This window comes from Lathyrus oleraceus, chromosome 7 (genome assembly GCF_024323335.1).
Source record: "Lathyrus oleraceus cultivar Zhongwan6 chromosome 7, CAAS_Psat_ZW6_1.0, whole genome shotgun sequence".
Lineage (NCBI taxonomy): Eukaryota > Viridiplantae > Streptophyta > Magnoliopsida > Fabales > Fabaceae > Lathyrus > Lathyrus oleraceus.
This window is the reverse complement of record NC_066585.1, coordinates 207479579-207497457: the sequence shown is the minus strand read 5'-3', so window position 1 is coordinate 207497457 and position 17879 is coordinate 207479579. Positions and strand designations below refer to the sequence as shown.

General features: G+C 36.5%; 2 protein-coding genes across 2 annotated transcripts; one reads left to right on the top strand and one right to left on the bottom strand.

The window, feature by feature from the left end:
• Positions 1-7305: 7305 nt before the first annotated feature.
• On the top strand, positions 7306-7740 carry LOC127102959 (uncharacterized mitochondrial protein AtMg00810-like). Its single transcript, XM_051040270.1, has one exon. It carries the CDS (start codon positions 7306-7308, stop codon positions 7738-7740), a length of 435 nt encoding a protein of 144 aa, XP_050896227.1.
• Positions 7741-8265: 525 nt separating this feature from the next.
• Positions 8266-14033, bottom strand: LOC127108152 (eukaryotic translation initiation factor 2A). The gene is made up of 13 exons (XM_051045579.1): positions 13893-14033; positions 13456-13807; positions 12897-13083; positions 12521-12755; positions 12363-12431; positions 12109-12210; positions 11835-11875; positions 10600-10733; positions 10217-10280; positions 10032-10128; positions 9824-9942; positions 8688-8710; positions 8266-8602 (listed from the first exon to the last, which is right to left on the bottom strand). The coding sequence occupies exons 1-13, from the start codon at positions 13930-13932 to the stop codon at positions 8518-8520; spliced, it is 1548 nt and encodes a 515-aa protein (XP_050901536.1). The 5' UTR covers positions 13933-14033; the 3' UTR covers positions 8266-8517.
• Between the last annotated feature and the right edge of the window lie 3846 nt (positions 14034-17879).

Here is a 17879-nt window from a genome sequence, read left to right as displayed (position 1 = left end):
GGAAACATACTCTGATATTCAAAACTCCTCTCAAATTTTTGGTTTAAAATCAAAGTTATGGCATGCGAAACAAGGTGACAGGAGTGTAACTGCTTATTACAATGAACTATTAACATTGTGGAAAGAGTTAGATCTCTGTTATGATGATAATTGGAGGTGTACAGAAGACAGTGTTTTATTTCTCAAGAGGCAAGAAAATGATCGTGTATTCATGTTTCTCGCTGGGCTCAATAAAGACCTTGATGAGGTAAGAGGTAGAGTTTTAGGAAAAGTACCATTGTCAACTCTTCGTGAAATTTTTGCAGAAATAAGAAGGGAAGAGGCACGACAAGGAATTATGATGGGCAAGACACAACGAAATTCTGAATCTGAAGGCTCAACTCTGGCTACTAGGAACCTTGACGAGGGAAGAAGGTCAGACAAAGTTCCTTGGTGTGATCACTGCAAGCGCGAATGGCATACACGTGAAACTTGTTGGAAGCTCAAAGGCAAACCTCCTAACTGGAAGAAGAAAAGTGGTCGTGCATTTCAGGCTAGTAATTCTGATTAAGGGCAGCAACCTCCTCCGTCTCAGTTTCCACTCACTACGGAGCAACTAGACAGACTTTACAAACTCCTTGAGTCTCCAACCCCTTCTTGCTTTATAGCAACAACAGGTAATTCTGCATTTCTTAGTGTCAGTCCCAATCATACTTGGATAGTAGATTCAGGAGCCTACAATCACATGACAGGTGAATCTACTTTGTTCTCTTCGTATAGTCCATGTGCAGGTAATCAAAATATAAAAATTGCAGATGGCTCTTTTTCAGCCATTGTAGGTAAAGGGTCAGTTGTGTTGTCTCAAATGTTAACTCTTAAAAATGTCCTTCATGTTCTAAATTTATCTTGTAATTTAATATCCGTGAGTAAATTAGCCCAAGACATAAATTGTCAAACTAATTTTTTTCGATCTCACTGTGTCTTTCAGGATTTGAACTCCGGGAAGATGATTGGCAGTGCTAAGGAGAGTGGAGGACTTCACTACCTTGAAATTGGATCTGCATCACAATTACCTTCAAAAACAATAAGTTCCTGCTTTGAGTCTTTTTCTGTTTTGAAAAATAAAGATGACAACATTGGCATTTAAGATTAAGTCATCCTAGTTTTCGTTACTTAAAACATTTGTTTCCTAAGATATTTCACAATAAAAACTTTTCTTCATTTAAATGTGAAGCATGTGAATTTGCAAAGCATCATCGTTCCCAGTTTTCAATACAACCTTATAAACCATCAAAATCTTTTTCTATTATACACAGTGATGTTTCGGTCCCTAATCGTACAAGTACACTGTCTCTCAAAAAATGGTTTTAATGGTGCAGAACTGTCGCAATTGGTGCGAAAAAAATACCGCGCGAGGAAAAAGAAACACAGAAGAGTCGCCACCGTTCGTTATTTATCCCAAAGGAGGGAAAGGAAACGATCGAAGAAAACCGGGAGAGAAGGAAAAGACAAGGTCTCACAACCAAATCTAGGGTTCGGGAGTCGATTATGCGAAGGGAAGGTATTAACACCCCTACGCATCCGTAGTACTCTACGGGATCCACTCTTGTTGTTCTAGTCTAAAGGGTGTAGGTATATCTAGTGTACTATCTGCTAAAAGAAGGGTCAAAAGAAAATGAAAATGACTCGCAAGGATATCGCATCCACTGCCTACGTATCTCATCTGAACATGAGAATCAGAGTCTTCGTAGCTCGGCTACCTATGGGTTAAAGAGAAGTGTGCTCGGTAAGACATCGCGTCTTATGCCTACGTATCTCATCTGGAATGAGAATCAGAGCAAAATGTAGTTCAACTAACTACGGGAACAAGGGTCTCGATTGCAACTAGGGCAAGAGAAAGGGAAGGTCTCGATCGCAACGAGGGCGAGAGAAAAGAATCGCAACAAGGGCGAAAGCAGACAAGGATTAGTTGTTAGTCGTCAGTCAAAAAACTCGGCAAGACATCATATCTCGTGCCTACGTATCTCATCTGAACATGAGAATCAGAGTTGTCGTAGTTCGACTAACTAGGGGTTAAAGATTGCCATCTGAACATGGACTTATAAAAGAGGACACCCGTTGTGTCAAGGGAGAGTGGGAAATGTGTTCAACGTCCTAACAGTAGGTGTCGCAGCTCGCTGAATCGAGTCTTAGGCAGTTACCTCTTTGCAATAGAACGGACTGACATGCCACAAGATCGGAGACGCACGGGAGGTCTAAAAATGGGGAAGCTCTGCCCTAGAGTTGTCATGCAATATGGACCTATGTGTTAGGATTTACAAAGGGGAACATCTACCTAATGTTAGCATGCAAAGAACAAGAGAACTCTACCTATGTTATCATACAAAGGGTTCTACCTAATGGGTGCTACCTAAACGGAACAAGAGTCGACGGATGGAGCAAGGAGAGGAGCCACAAATAAGGGTAGATGGCGATGCCAGAAGCAATCGACTTACAGGTAGATGGCGATTCCTGAAGCAATCGACTTACAAGAGAAATGGCGATGCGTGAAGCAATCGAATTACAAGAGGATGGATGAATACGTGCTGGTTCTGTTAAGTTTTGAAGATGATTACTCGATGTTGGATCGAGGTTTTGATCTTGTTTTGAAATGATTATCGGAAGTTCGTTTAAATTCTTGTATTAACAGATGAATAAAGAATAAAAGAAATAAATATTATACACTTCATGGGAGAGGGGTACATTTGTTATGAATGGGGATTGTTCATGGCAATCAAACAATAAGAATATATGCCTCATACATCATACAAGTATGCAACAATTATCAAACAATAGATAAGTAAACAGGTGTATAATCAAGTCAAAGAATCAAACAATGAAATAAAGGTGAATTAAACAATGCATTCGAAGTATGAACATGTTAAACAATCAAGCAATATTAAGCATGGATGGAAGGAACAAGTATAACAAATGATAGATGAATCAGACAGATAAAAAGATGCACAAAAGGTTCACTGCATAATTTAATCGGGAAATGAGGTAAGGACCAAATAAAATCAAGATGAAAAGGCCTCTAATACATGGCATATGAGATGGTCAAGGGAGGATCAAAATATCTCTTCAATTGCCATAAGCAATCCCTAAGTCAAACATCGATCATAAAGAAGTCAATTGAAAATTCAAGTCAACTTAAAAAATATGAAATAAATAGAAAATTAATCAAGAAAATTATGAAAAATTAAACTAAATGAGGTAGGGCCAGGACATCATCATCCCCCAAAAAGATTTTAAAAATAATTAAAATTGGTTATTGAATTAATTGAAACAAAACAAAGGTCAAACCAAAAGTCAACCAACAAGACTAGGTTAGAAATAACTCAAGAATAAATAGTAAATTAATCAAGAAAATTAAGATTTTTTTTAAAAAATAAGGTCGGGTCAGGACATCATCATCCCCCAAAAAGATTTTAAAAATAATGAAAATTGGTACATAAATTAATTAAAATAAAATAGAAGTTAAATCAAAAGTCAACCAACCAAACTAGGTCAAAAATAAATTGAAAATGTGAAATAAAATTCAAAGAAAAGGTCAGGTTGACCATGAGGCAGTGGTCAACCTTCATCCCAAAAATCAAAAGCTAAAAATAATTTGAAGTCATGAAAATAAAATCAATAGTAAAATGTATGCTAAAATTGACCACTTGGAGTAAATAATTAAAATAAAATACTAATATTAAATAAATACGAAAGTAAAAATTAAATAAAATTAAGTAAGATATAAAGAAATGTGAAAACTATTTTTGGGGATTTTTATGAATAACGAAAATATTTTAAAATAATTAAAATCTAAATAAAAAAAATAGATGTGAATTAAAAAGAAAATAAAAGTGGACATGAATTGGTATTGATGGGCCTGGAAAAGGGGGTGTGAAGAGCAAAACGCGCAAGGCCCATGGTCCACAACCAAATAAGTCAGCATGTGACAAAATGAAATAACAATTTAGTTTTAAAAAGCATGTGAACATTTATCAATAGGGCAAGGTCACTTAAGTGACTAAAAGACAAAAAAAAGAAGCACGACCAGGATTAAAACAAGAGAGCTTGATCCAAGGGCTATTATTGTGACACGTCACCATCTTCTTCATGAAGACAAACCCTAACACCATGCATGCACGAAAATATAGCCCATGCCATGATTTTTCAAAACTTCCACTCAAGATTACAAACGCTATAGTGCACCAAATGCCACGAAATAAAAACCAAAATTCAAGTATGAAATGTGTAGATCATCATGGTGACTTGTTTTAGTAAAAATAATGGCTTAATCATGGAGAAAAGTTGACCACAAGAGGTCAACATGGACGTGGCTAGGGCGAAAAAATTCAGCAACAACAATCAATATCACAAGCATATAATTGGCCTTGACAAAACAGTAATGATAATAATGATGAGCATGATAATGATGATGATGATGAATCATGGAATATATCCATACATGGCCATGGAAGAGAGAGCAAGATGATTACCTAGTGGATGTTTGATGAAACAGATCTCTAATGCTCTGCCTTGCCTTGCTCGAAAGTTCACCAATGCCTCTTTAGGGTTAGGGTTTCAGCCTCTTAAATAGGGTGGATTAGGTGTTCTCATGGGCTTTTTAATAAGTGATTTATCCATAATCCAAAATAATGCCAAGTGATGTGTGAAATGTTGTTATTTTGGGTCAAACTTAAGTGATTAAATATCCAAAGCATGGCCACATGAGGAAAAAAACGTGTGCTGATTTTATGCATGGCTTGGCAAGTAAGAAAACAGTCCAAGATAGTGACTTTATGGCCATGTAACTTGATGCTCAAGTCACCAATTGGAGAAATAATGCAAACGGTAGCAAGATATCATGGAGCTTAGCAACTTTCATGTTGAGCACAAGTTGAAATGATGAATGGAAGAAGGTGAAAAATGGCCCTCAAGTTCATGTTTCATCATGCAAAGCTGTTGGGCTAGTTTGGCCTAAATGTTGCCTAGAAAATCAAGTCATGATGCCAACTTTAGGTGAATGCATCTCTCAAACCATTGATCCAAATGAGATGATTCCAAAAGGATGTGAAAGAGGACATGACAAGGTACAATTGTTGTGAAGAAAACATTTTCAAATGATGCCTTGAGGTGCAAGTAAACTGGCCAAGAAGTCTTGACAAACTTTGAAGATTTTGGACTTAGTATGATGCTAATGAAGTGTGAAACATAATCCCATGTTTCCAGTAAAAATGTAGGGTAAATTTTTGGGTATTACAAGAACCAATTTCAAACAAGAGTATGTTGAGTGTACTTGTTAAAGGGGAAATCAGATGTTTGTCAGACTGTAAAGAATTTTGTTTTAATGGTGCAGAACCAATTTCAAACAAATATCCAAATCTTTAGAAGTCATCATGGCAAAGAATATTTTAACACTATCCTGGGTGATTTTTTTCTACAAAATGGGATTGTACATCAAAGTTCATGTCCTAATACTCCTCAACAAAAGGGAGTGACCGAAAGGAAAAATAGACATTTACTAGAGGTTGCTAGAGCTTTACTTTTTTCAAATAAAGTACCAAATTATTTGTGGGGCGAAGCTGTTTTAACAGCTGCGTATTTAATTAACAGAATGCCCTCCAAAATTCTCAAATTTCAAACTCCTATTAACGTCTTAAAAGAATGTTTTCCTAGTACTCGTGTTTTAACTGATTTGACTTTAAAAATCTTTGGTTACACAGCCTTTGTTCATGAACATAAAAATGTTGGAAAACTTGAGCCACGTGCTATAAAATGTGTCTTTGTTGGATACTCCCCAACCCAAAAAGGATATAAATGTTTTGATCCAAAAAATAAGAAAATGTTTGTCACTATGGATGTTACGTTCTTTGAAAATAAACCTTTTTTTGATGACACTCATCTTCAAGGGGGGAGATAAACGAAGACTCGTTTCAAATTGAGCATATGAGTTTTTCAAATAACTTATCTTTACCAATATCACAAAATTCTAAGTTTTTTATACCTGCACCAACAGAAAATGGCCGCGATTCTTTATCTGATCCTACTCTTGTCATGAGTAAGGAACCTTGTGAATCTGAGCCTACATTTTCTCTTGTAGAAAACAATGAGAATCCTGAAAACAATGATAATGATGATCTAATTGAAATGCCACAAAATAATGAGTCACTTCAACAAAAAAAAATTGAATTAGGAAACGGGACTTGGAAAGGAAAGGTTTTTGTGAAAAAGCACCATGAAGGAAAGGACAAGTCCACATCTCAACACTGCCAGAAATCTGAACCGGGGAATGATCAATTTCCTAACAAAAGAAAAGGTAAGTCTATCTCTGTTTCTGAGAGTCGTATTTTGTATCTTGATATAGATGATCCTGTTGCCATTAGAAAACCTGTCAGATCTTGCACTAAACATCCCATGTCCAATTTTATATCATATTCAAATTTGTCTTCATCTATGTTTGCCTTCACTTCAAAATTGTCTAGTATAAAAATTCCAAAAAGTGTATAGGTTGCTCTAGAAATTCCAAAGTGGAGGGAAGCTGTACTTGAGGAGATGAAAGCTCTAGAAAAGAACAAAACTTGGAGTGTTACGTCACTACCAGATGGAAAGAAGATAGTCGGATGCAAATGGGTGTTTACTGTGAAGTATAATTCAGATGGGTCAATTGAAAGGTACAAGGCTCGCTTGGTGGCTAAAGGCTTTACTCAGACCTATGGTATAGATTACTCAGAGACATTTGCTCCTGTTGTAAAATTGAACATTGTCAGAATTCTTTTGTCTCTTGCTGCTAACATGGATTGACTTTTGTACCAGTTAGATGTTAAAAGTGCCTTTCTTAATGGCGATCTAGAAGAAGAAATATATATGGACATTCCTCCTGGCTTTGAAAACAAATTTGGATCAAATGTGTGCAAACTAAATAAGTCTTTGTATGGATTAAAGCAGTCCCCTAAAGCTTGGTTTGAAAAATTCACTCAGTCCATGAAGAAACAAGGGTACATCCAAGGACAGGTTGACCACACCTTGTTCACAAAATTCTTCCACGATTGGAAAGTTGTTGTCCTGATTGTTTATGTTGATGATATTGTCCTTACTGAAGACGATACAGTGGAAATGGCAAGAATAAAAGAGAAATTGGCAGTAGACTTTGAAATCAAGGATCTGGGATTCATGAGATATTTTCTAGGTATGGAGGTTGCTCGGTCAAAAAATGGTATTGTGGTTTCACAGCAGAAATGCATTATAGACTTGTTGAAAGAAATAAGAATGAGTAGATGTCGTCCTTGAGATACCCCTATGGATCCTAATGCTAAACTTTGGGGAGAAGGTAATGTTTCTGTTGATACTGGGAGATATCAGAGATTTGTTGGGAAACTGATTTATTTGTCACACACCCGACCTGATATTGCTTTCTCAGTTAGTGTAGTGAGTCAGTTTATGCATTCTCCTTTCGAGGAACATCTTGAGGCAGTATATAGGATACTGAGATATTTGAAGGGAAATCCTAGAAAAATATTATTTTTTAAGACTAGTGAAAAAAATGTGTCTATCTTCACCGATGTCGATTGGGCAGGTTCAGTCACAGATAGAAGATCAACCTCTGGATATTGTACCTATGTTTGGGGTAATCTCGTGACATGGAGGAGCAAGAAACAAGGAGTAATGCAGAGACCGAGTTTAAAGTTATGTCTCAAGGTATTTGTGAAGGATTATGGATCCTTAGAGTCCTAGAAGAACTTAAGATGAAAATTGAGATTCCATTGAAATTGTACTCTGACAGTAAAGTTGTTATTAGTGTAGCTCATAATCCAGTTCAACATGACAGAATCAAGCATATCAAGATTGATCAACACTTCATAAAGGAGAAATTAGATGCGAGAATCATATGTCTACCCTTCGTGACTTCAAATCAACAAACTACGGATATCCTGACCAAAAGTTTAGCAAGGCCTACTTTTGAGTATTTGATAGACAAGTTGGGCATGATAAATATCTATGCACCAACTTGAGGGGGGTGTTGGAAAATATATTATTTCCGATTTTATTATTGTCTTTAATACTACCTTTATTTTTCTTTATTCTCCATTAAGAAAAAAATAAATTGTAATAATTGTATCTTCACTATAAATCAGCCTAAGGCTGACGAATAAAATATAACAATTTTTACCTATTTTTTTCAAATAAATCTGATTCAGTTTTAAAAGCTCTTCATTGTCAGGTTTAAGATGTTCATGAAACTATCTAATCACTATCAAATTTGTCAAAATGTTCTCAAAAATTTAGCAAGCAAACATACAGTTTACACATTGAATATAACATTATCATGTAAAAAACACCTCAAAATCATTTCAAAATCTGATCAACCCAAAACTGCCTAAAGTTTGCTGCCGTGCCGGGACGAGATATGGATAAATCTAAGAAACTTAAACTGAAACTCAAAATTTCAAGCATTTTATAGAAGCAATGGTGGATGTGCTTTAGAATGAGTCAAGGAGAATTGTGATGCAATTAAGAACTGGCATCTGCAGCAGCCTTTTTCTCCTTCTGTTTCTCCCTCTTTTTCTTGTTTTTTAAAGCATTCTTGCTCAGTGTTCTGAAATAATCAACCATTAGCAGTTAAAAACAAAATATAAATCACAAGAAACTTCAAACTAAGAAAGGGAGGGATAGGTACTTACTCTGCCGAGCTCTCTCCTAACAGCTGCAAATACAAATTTTGGCATTCATTAGATCATTAATTAAAATGCAAATTCATTCAAGAATTCAAGAGAAGATGCTTAAATGTATATATATAGCAGTCATATTTAGCTGATCTTTAGCACTATTAAGAGAAGAAGCACTTCATAGCTATATATAAAGTATGTCATGCAAATGTATAGCTTAAATTCATATGATAATTTAAAGACAATTTTGTCTGCAGTCTTTTAAGTTAACCGTTTTCCCGGATCGGTCATTTAAGTTTTTTCCCTCGAATCGATCCTTTATGTTACATTTTGTTTGCACGGTAAGTTTTCTATCTCACCTTTGACAACGACCTGTCCAATTGGGAAAAATTTAGTCATTAGGATCTCTACTCATTGCTGCAAGAATCTCTCCCCCATAATAACACTTCAAAAAGCGTTCCATCAAGCTCTATAAACGGTCAACATTTAGAGAAGCTCTCTTCTACCATCAAAACATATATACAACCTCTAAAAACTAGATAATAAAGGTCTATCCACATAATCAATATCATGTCACTAACCTCCTCAACTTGCGAAGTAGCCTATTATAATCAATTTGACCATGCTGTCTGAATTAGATCTTAACACTTCATAGCAATACAACAACAACAACAACCAAGCCTTACCCACAAGTGGGGTTGGCTACATGGATCAACATCCTCCATAATGTTCTATCTAGGACCATTCTTCTATCCAAAAAAATTAATCTCTTTTTTGATAACTTCTCTTATACTTTTTCTAGATTTTCTTCCTCCAACTGTTTGACTCCTCTCAATCTGATCTATTCTCCTTACCACAGAATATATGGGTCTTCTCTCTACATGCTCAAACCACCTAAATCTATTTTCCACCATCTTAGACTTAAAGGACTGCGGGTGTAAATTAATATAACTTAAAGGCTAAAGGTGCAAATGAAATTTAACATAAAGGTCCAAATCGGAAAGAAATAAACTAAAGAACCAATTTGGACAAAAATGTTAAACTTAAAGGACCAATTTGGATAAAAGTCTTAAACTTAAAGGACCGCAAGTGTAAATTTGCCTAATTCAAAATAGAAAAGGTTATATTTAATTGATTCTGTGAATGTGTACCTCTGCCTTAATAACAGCTGCAGTCTTAGCATGTGGTGGACGATATGCGGCAGGTTTTTGTGCAATTGGGTTGGCAGAAGAGGCTTTTATAGAAGCCTGGGTTGGTTTTGGTCCTTGACCTGCAAAAAGTTCATGGTCTTCAAACTTCAAAGAACAAACGATAAAACTAATTACAAAATGAAATATTAGAATAAGCATGTCAAGGAACCTGATGGTTTTTTATCTTCAAGTTTGATCGAGTCCAGTGACTTGATTAGTTCAGTGATATCACCAAACTTACTTGGCGACTCTGGTTTCCAATCAGCCTGGAAATAGTTTTGCACACAATTCAATGAAATCTGTGAAAAGGATGAACAAAAACCATAATCGGCGAGAATTCAAGATACTACTGACCTGGTACAATTTGTCAAACATCTTCTTGAAGTACAATGACCCATTATAGTGAAAAATCTTGATCCTTGAATAGAAAAAGAACAGAATAAAATGAAATTTTCTCTTAGTGAATGAAAAAGTACGATCGTCGGCAAGGAGGAAACCAACATAATACAATCAGCAAAATATTCTCCCATAGTGTGTTTTTCTGATTCACCAATCACCTCATAAATGTCATCAAATTAATCGCTTTTATTAATAAAATTTATTGATAAATGGAACAAAATAAAAGCAGCCTTCTGGGTGACATCTTACACTAAAAACATAATCGAGTGCCCATGGGTAAACAATTGGATATTTTAAGGCAATGAGTAGATCAAGGGCCCACTAATGGACAAACATACCCATTGTCAACTTGAAGCCTTGGAGCTGTTGTCGCTGTCATGAAATAGCAACCATCCGGAGACCATTCACTTGTTACAGACCATTCAGCCTTGGTTGCTGCAAGCTGTTTCTTTTCTACGTAATCCCAAAATACCTAGAACAATAGAATGAAAAATGTATGAATTCCTCATAAGAAGCATGTGGTTGCAACCGTGCATGCATTTGAGCACGTGTCATGTGAAAATGTAGTAGAAGTTTGCCAGTAAAATAAAACTTCAATTGTTATTTTATTCTTCCAAACTTTTTTTGATGTTCAAAATGATGTTTGATTATATTAAAACCTACAACTCCTAGATGTAAGAATCATATTGACCTTAAGTCAAAGGACTTCTCACACTATGGTTACCATACAAATTGTTCTTGTCACTCACATAACAATTATACAATATTCTAGTAAACATGTTACTCTTAACTTTTATACCCACGCGCTGACTTGATGTTGAATACTTGTGTAACCCTATATCGTTGATATCATGTATCCTTGATACCGTGTATCTATGATTCGTGAGATGTGGCCATCAGTCTGCTCACTCAGTAGTCTTAACATATTATTATCATCTTCACTAACATTAGTCATCCAAAGATTAAAAAAGGCAACAAAAAAAAGTCAAATACAACAATAACAACCAAGCCTTATCCCACTAAGTGGGGTCGGCTACATGGATCAATTTCTGCCATAATGTTCTATCACGGACCATGCTTCTATCCAAATCGTTAATCTCGAGATCTTTCTTAATAACTTCTCTTATAGTTTTTCTAGGTCTTCCTCTACCTCTAGTTGTTTGACCATTCTCTATTTGATATACCCTCCTTACCATAGAATCCCTCTCTCTACATGTCCAAATCACCCAAGTCTATTTTGCATCATCTTTTCAACGATATGTGCTAACCCAACACTCTAAAAAATGTCAAATAGCACATGCAATTAATCTTTAAAAAATAGAATGAGAAAGAGAAAAGAGACGCACCCAGTATCAACTACCATGAGCCCAAACGCAAGCAAATGCATAAAAAATGCAACATATTTAGGTGATACTATTAAGCATCTAAAAATGATTGTAAATCATAATTTTATTTTCTATCAAGGTTAATTAGAACTAGTAGTCCTAGTTCAGCCAATCAAGCACAAACCCCTTTCCATCATAAAGGAAATATCAAAGAAAGCGTGATGAATTAATCAGTCAGGAGAGCATACCATATCACCAGGCAAGTTACCGAAGCCAGCCAAGCATAAAACTGCAAACAGTCAAGGACACAAAATACAGATATTTTTACTTTTACCTCAGTGTAGATACTTTATATATCAAAAGAATAATAAACCTTTTCACAAAGTTCCAATCCCTGCCCAAAACCCTCAAGGGCCCTTACAGATTTAAAAGAGAAAGAAATAAAGAAAGAAGGCTCATGGGCTAAGCATATAAATTTTGTTTAATAAATACAATAAACGCCAAATCATCAGCTGAGGATACATTTCCCTTTCGGGTTCCATCGAATAGTGTTGTAAGGACCAGTTCCAAGCTCCAGTAAAGGATTGCAGTTCTTGTCAAACAGAGTTGCTTTAGCAGGCATAACTAAAAGCTTGTTAAGGAAAAAAAAATCCAACAAATAAAAAAATGGATTAAAAGGAATACAGAAACAGAATAACTAACATCTGACTTCTTAAAACTGTAAAATATACTAATGATAAAAAACTATGAAGGGGATATCACATAGAAAAGGATACACCCATACACAACAGCAAACTCTAAGCCTGAATATGACCACTGAGCTTCATGAACAGGCCCCTCTTTCCCTGCCAAATATTTAAAAAGAAAAATTGTTGCCTCCTTGTGGATTTTCTAGAGCAAAGCATCAGTTCTTTAAATAGCAATAAGAACTTACGAAGAGGCACTAATCCTTCAAACTTCCCATCTGTTGTTATGTAGTATAACTTCGATTCTCCATAGTAACTCTGATTGGTTTTATCAACATCTGATTGTGCCACAGCTAGAAGTCCAGTTGAACCATGATTCCATTTAAGCTGGGCAGTAGAACATCGGAAAAAACTCCGTCGAGCCACAGGCTGACTTTGGGAAGCATTTCCACAAGCATATATCTGTACACTAGCAGGAACCCCCTACAAAGGTTCATGAAACTTTACATATTAGAAAAACCTAAATAATAGAGCCAAAAAGCAATAATACCAATTCCTCATTCATTCGGTCACAAAATGTTAGCTAAGCCTGCATGATTAAGCACTACGTTGAAGGACACAAACCTTGGATTCCGGAACAAATGCAGCTACATGAGAAGCAGGTGAACTAGAAAGCTCGGCAGAAGCAACTCCTTGAACTCTTAACCGATAAACAAACCCTTTAGAAAAATCCCCAGTATCGAAAAACTGCAACTCATTAGTTGCCAAGCGGCATGCGGTAGCTTCATCAGAGCTGAACTGAATTGCAGGCCTGAACAACACACACAGTGACAATTAAAACATTAATCATGGTGAAAATGTTGGGATCTGTTTGGTTTCAGAAAACATTTTCTGTTCTCATCATTTCGTACAAATCATAGAAAAACAGGCAGCAAAGTCAAAACATAATATAAAAACAAAATGTTTTCTCAAACCGAATACTCTCTCAGGCTTTCATAAACTATGAATAAATTGAACATAGTCACAAGTGTCGGTGTTGGTGTCCGAGACACAAAAGTGCCTTTTTTTAGAGGTGTCCAAGCTACAGAGTTCATAAATGAATCACATGTCAACCGTGCATCATGACAAATTCAAATTAAGAATGTTGTCATGATGAATACTACAACAATTCAACAAAACATACCAATTGACTCTTGTGATACTCTTCTGAGAGAGTTGATAAATAGAATCACCCGTCTCCGTTTTCCACAACGTCACATTCTTTTCTTGCGGCGCAGGTTTTTGAAAGGTTTGCAAAAAAGTTCCCCTCGGGGACAAACTAGCAGCAACAAGATTAGGAACTTGAAAAGACCTAATCTCTTGAGCACTCTTAGAATCATAAATACTAACAACAGAGTTAGATTTCACCACCATAAACAAAGATCCATCATCACTGAATTTCGCATTCAAGCAATTAACTTTATCAAGCTTGACATTAGGTTGACCGTTTGGGAACGGAGGTCCAGTCCATAGTGAGCATTCTTCCGGCCGCCGAACTGAAATCGAAGCGAAAATAAGAAAAGTATAGAGAAAGATAGGAATCAAATTCAAATGAGAAAGGTGGAAAAATTTAGTTGATACCTAATATTTGAAGAGAAGGTGAATCGGCATCGAGTGCCATGGTAGAGTTGGCGAGCGAGCTATTGGTGTTGTCACTGCAAGCCTCGACTTCGAACTCACAACGCTTCACTTACCATGTTTCATTTTTATTTTTATTTTTTATATCTAAATTGTACTTTTTAGAAATTTTTACTTAAATACCCATGTTTTTCAAAAAAAAAAAATCAAAATAATTGTGTTTTTTAATTTTTTTTCAAACTATCCCAATTTCAAAACAAAAAAATACTTAAGGTATAAGGATCAGACTAATTGGCACTTACCCTTAAATTTTAAGTGGAGGCGTCAATTGGATTGACTACAACACATGGTATAAAGTGAGAGGAGGCGCAAATTGGTCTGGTGCCTCAGTGTAATGTGCAAATATTTTTGTTATAAATAGAGGTGTTGTGTGATTCATTTTTCCACATCTCATTTCGTCATACTGCAAACATGTTTGGTGTTCGTCATTGTTATGGAAAAGTGATTTATTCGAGAGACAAGTCTCCGATGTTGATACTCTTCTGGAACATCTGTAGTTTCGATCAACTGAAGAGGGAGTTGGTTCATTGGTTAGATGGAAAAATACCAGAAGGGGAAAAAGTTAGAAGTATTGAGAGATTCGATAGTATATTTGGTTGGGTGCGAGTCAAAACTAATAAGGATACTAGAGAAATGATGTTTGGACGAGATGACATCAATTTGATTGTTGTAATCAGTTACAAATGTTATTTTTAAGTTTGCTTATGTTGTAGTGATGTTTGCTGTTAACCTTGTTGTAACAAAAAGGTAATGATATATAAAAATCCAAGGTTACAAAAAGATTATGATGCAGATGTTGCTCCTATATTGGGACATTTGTTTTTATTGTGTCCCGGTTGATGACATATACTACATAATCTTATCATTTTATCAGTCGTATCCATTTTTGTTCTAATACGCATGCTGTTTGACCGTTCTTTTTTCTTTCTTCGCATCTCATCGTTGTGCCAAACTATGTCACCTTCATATGGAGGCCAGTATTCCTCCATTGGTATCACTGAGAAGCTTTTGTTATACACATTCATGACGGTTGTAAACATCATATAGATGGTTATAAGCGTCCTGGCGAGTATGTGCGCATGCCGCAATGACATGGGAGCGAAGAATACGGAAGGTCTGAAACTTTCCACAATCGCAACAACTTCTATTTAGTTTGACAACATAAGATAGATTTGGCCTCCCCTCATTGTGGTCCATTGTTTTCTGTACACTGAAATTTTGCCTATGACAGTCAAAGACTGTAACCGCGTGTGTGCTAGCTTTGATACTTTCCTCTTTCATCACTTTCATACAACATTCACTGAATATTTGACCCGACATTAACACTACACTCCATCTTTCATCTCTGGATGGAAAGGTAGAAGCCAATCTAAAATAGGTTATTCTGACCAAAACGGTTATTGGTAGATTTCTAATGCCTTTGAATACGCCATTCATGCATTCCACAAGGTTTGTTATCATATGGCCACATCGACAACCTCTGTCAAATGCCCTAGTCCACTTCTCTATTGGTATGTTATCCACGTATCTTCATGCATCTGCATTAGACAATCTAATTTCATCACGATAATGTTGAAATGACGGTTGAGTTATAGCATATCCTGCATTCGCCATTTTTTTGCGAAGGTTCTTATCTTTGATTGCACGCATGAAGTTTTGTGTGATATGTCTAATGCAATAGACATGGGTAGAAGGAGGATCATGCCATCCGTTATCATGGTTATTGTAAGCACTCTTAATGGAAGCATGTCTATCTAAAATCAAATAGAGTTTGGCTTGTGGGGCGACATGTATTCTGAGACGTCGAAGGAAGAATCCCTAACCACCAGCGGTTTCACCTTCAACCAGAGCAAAGGCAATGGGAAAGACATTATTATTGTCGTCTTGTGCAACAACCATAAGCAAAGTACCCTTGTATTTTTCGTATAATCATGTTCCATCAATTTGAATAATAGGTTTGCATAATGCAAAACCTTTGATGCACGGTTCGAACGCCCAAAAGAGACGGTGAAAGATTCTATTTCCAGCAACATAGGTTTCGCCTGCCGTAATTGCTGGCAATGTCTCCATAATTGCAACTGTTCCTGGTACGTATGGTTTTTAGGGCCCATAAAAACCGTGGCAATTCTTTGTATGAATCCTCCCAGTTGTGGAATACCTGTTCAACAACCTTTGTCCTCGCAATTCATGCTTTCTTGTAAGATGGAGTATGATTATATCTTGTGACAATATGAGATATTATTATACTCACCTTCACTGATGTGTTGTTTTGCTCCAAGCATGAGGTCGGTCCAGACTACCGTCCCTAGCGCCCGTCAACAACAACCCATTCACATTCCCGTATGCACAAAAGTAAGTTCTTAAAAATGGACTATATTTACTACTTACTTTACCGGTTATTATCTCTAAATAATATTTTTACTTTTATGGTGCAAATGGTCGACACGTGGTATGAGTTATAACAAATGTCCTAGACACTGTATTACCCAGTATCGTAATCTCTTGGATCACCTTCGATCGACAGATGTATGGCCATTAACCTAATTATTTCATAATAATTTGTTAATTTCTTCTACCAAATTTATAATCTAATATATATTCACATTACAGTTCATTTGGCGTCCACATCTAAATTTGGATCATGACCATGAAATCAACGAACAAGACGCAATTGTTTAGACTGCATGCACACCGATTATAAGATTCACCACTGTGGAGATGCACAATAGTGATCGTGTTAAATTGCAGTTAAGTATGCTTCAACATATCCCATATCCCCCGACAAACCTAGGAGAATGGCATCTATGCAAAGTTAACGATCAATGGAACTTTAACCCATGGCAAAGCTTCGCTAGATCTGATTGTCGCAAATGGAAGCACCGCCAAGACCATATCTTAACAGACGATGTGATACCAACTGAAGAAAAACTAAGTCGTAATTATATGGCTTGGTACATATCAGTTGGATTTGAGTTCATCGCCGAGGATATGTACCTATACGACCCACGCCAGGCAACTTACACACCAAAATGCTCAACATTTAACCCCCAACAACATTGTCAGACCGACTACTCACAACCCCATATCCATCAAAATTTCTGATCCACAAACACACAACCCTAACATGCCATACACCCAACCACAATACCAAGAGCATACCCTGTACTACCACCAAGAACTAGATCATCATCAAGAGATCCAACATCGCTATGCACCCAACACATCGCCCTATCATAGCCGTTTTAGCCAAAACACTCAACGATCATTTAACACCAACCGTCCCTCCTCCCACCATAGCAAAAAAGCTCAAACATCTCAAAACCAAAACCTTCAACAACCATATGTCTACCAAACACCACAACAATCATTTCAACCTTTCCTTGACGCATCATTCACACCAATATCTCCCTTCAATCGTCTCGGTCGCCCTCCAACAATTCAAACACAACCCAACTACTCTGGCATGGGTCATGAACTCAGCTATGGCGGTACTCCTTTGATGCATACACAAGACTATGCTGATTTGTATGACTATCTCAAGAAATCTCTTACAGTTGATGGTGATGTTCTTGGGCCCTCAGATACTCAAACACTTGGGGTGAATCATCAACGTGGGTTAGGGCCACGAGTTCGGGTAGCTAGGGGATGTGGGACCAGAGGTCGGTTAGGTGATCCCGGTCATCGACATTAGTCTTTTTTTATGTGTAAACGGGTATTAATATTAATATGAATTGGTCCGATTTCGACTTTATCTATCATGTACAATGTTTTTCAAAAAAAATTACGAAACACACACATGTGTCATATCAATTGGCGTCTCCTTTAAAACTTAAGGCATATGTGTCAATTGGATTGACAACATAAGGTGGCCTAACCAATCTAATTGACGCCTCCTCTCTAAGTTTAAGAACAGACGTTGATTCATCTGGC

Bases quoted from the DNA above. Each gene is read 5' to 3' on its own strand.
- LOC127102959 (XM_051040270.1), top strand. From the start codon at position 7,306: ATGGATCCTAATGCTAAACTTTGGGGAGAAGGTAATGTTTCTGTTGAT.
- LOC127108152 (XM_051045579.1), bottom strand. From the start codon at position 13,932: ATGGCACTCGATGCCGATTCACCTTCTCTTCAAATATTAG. The intron at 13,808-13,892 runs GTATCAACTAAA...CTTCGATTTCAG, and splicing joins ACCTTCTCTTCAAATATTAG to TTCGGCGGCCGGAAGAATGC. The intron at 12,211-12,362 runs GTATCCTTTTCT...ACAAGCTTTTAG, and splicing joins GTTTGCTGTTGTGTATGGGT to TTATGCCTGCTAAAGCAACT.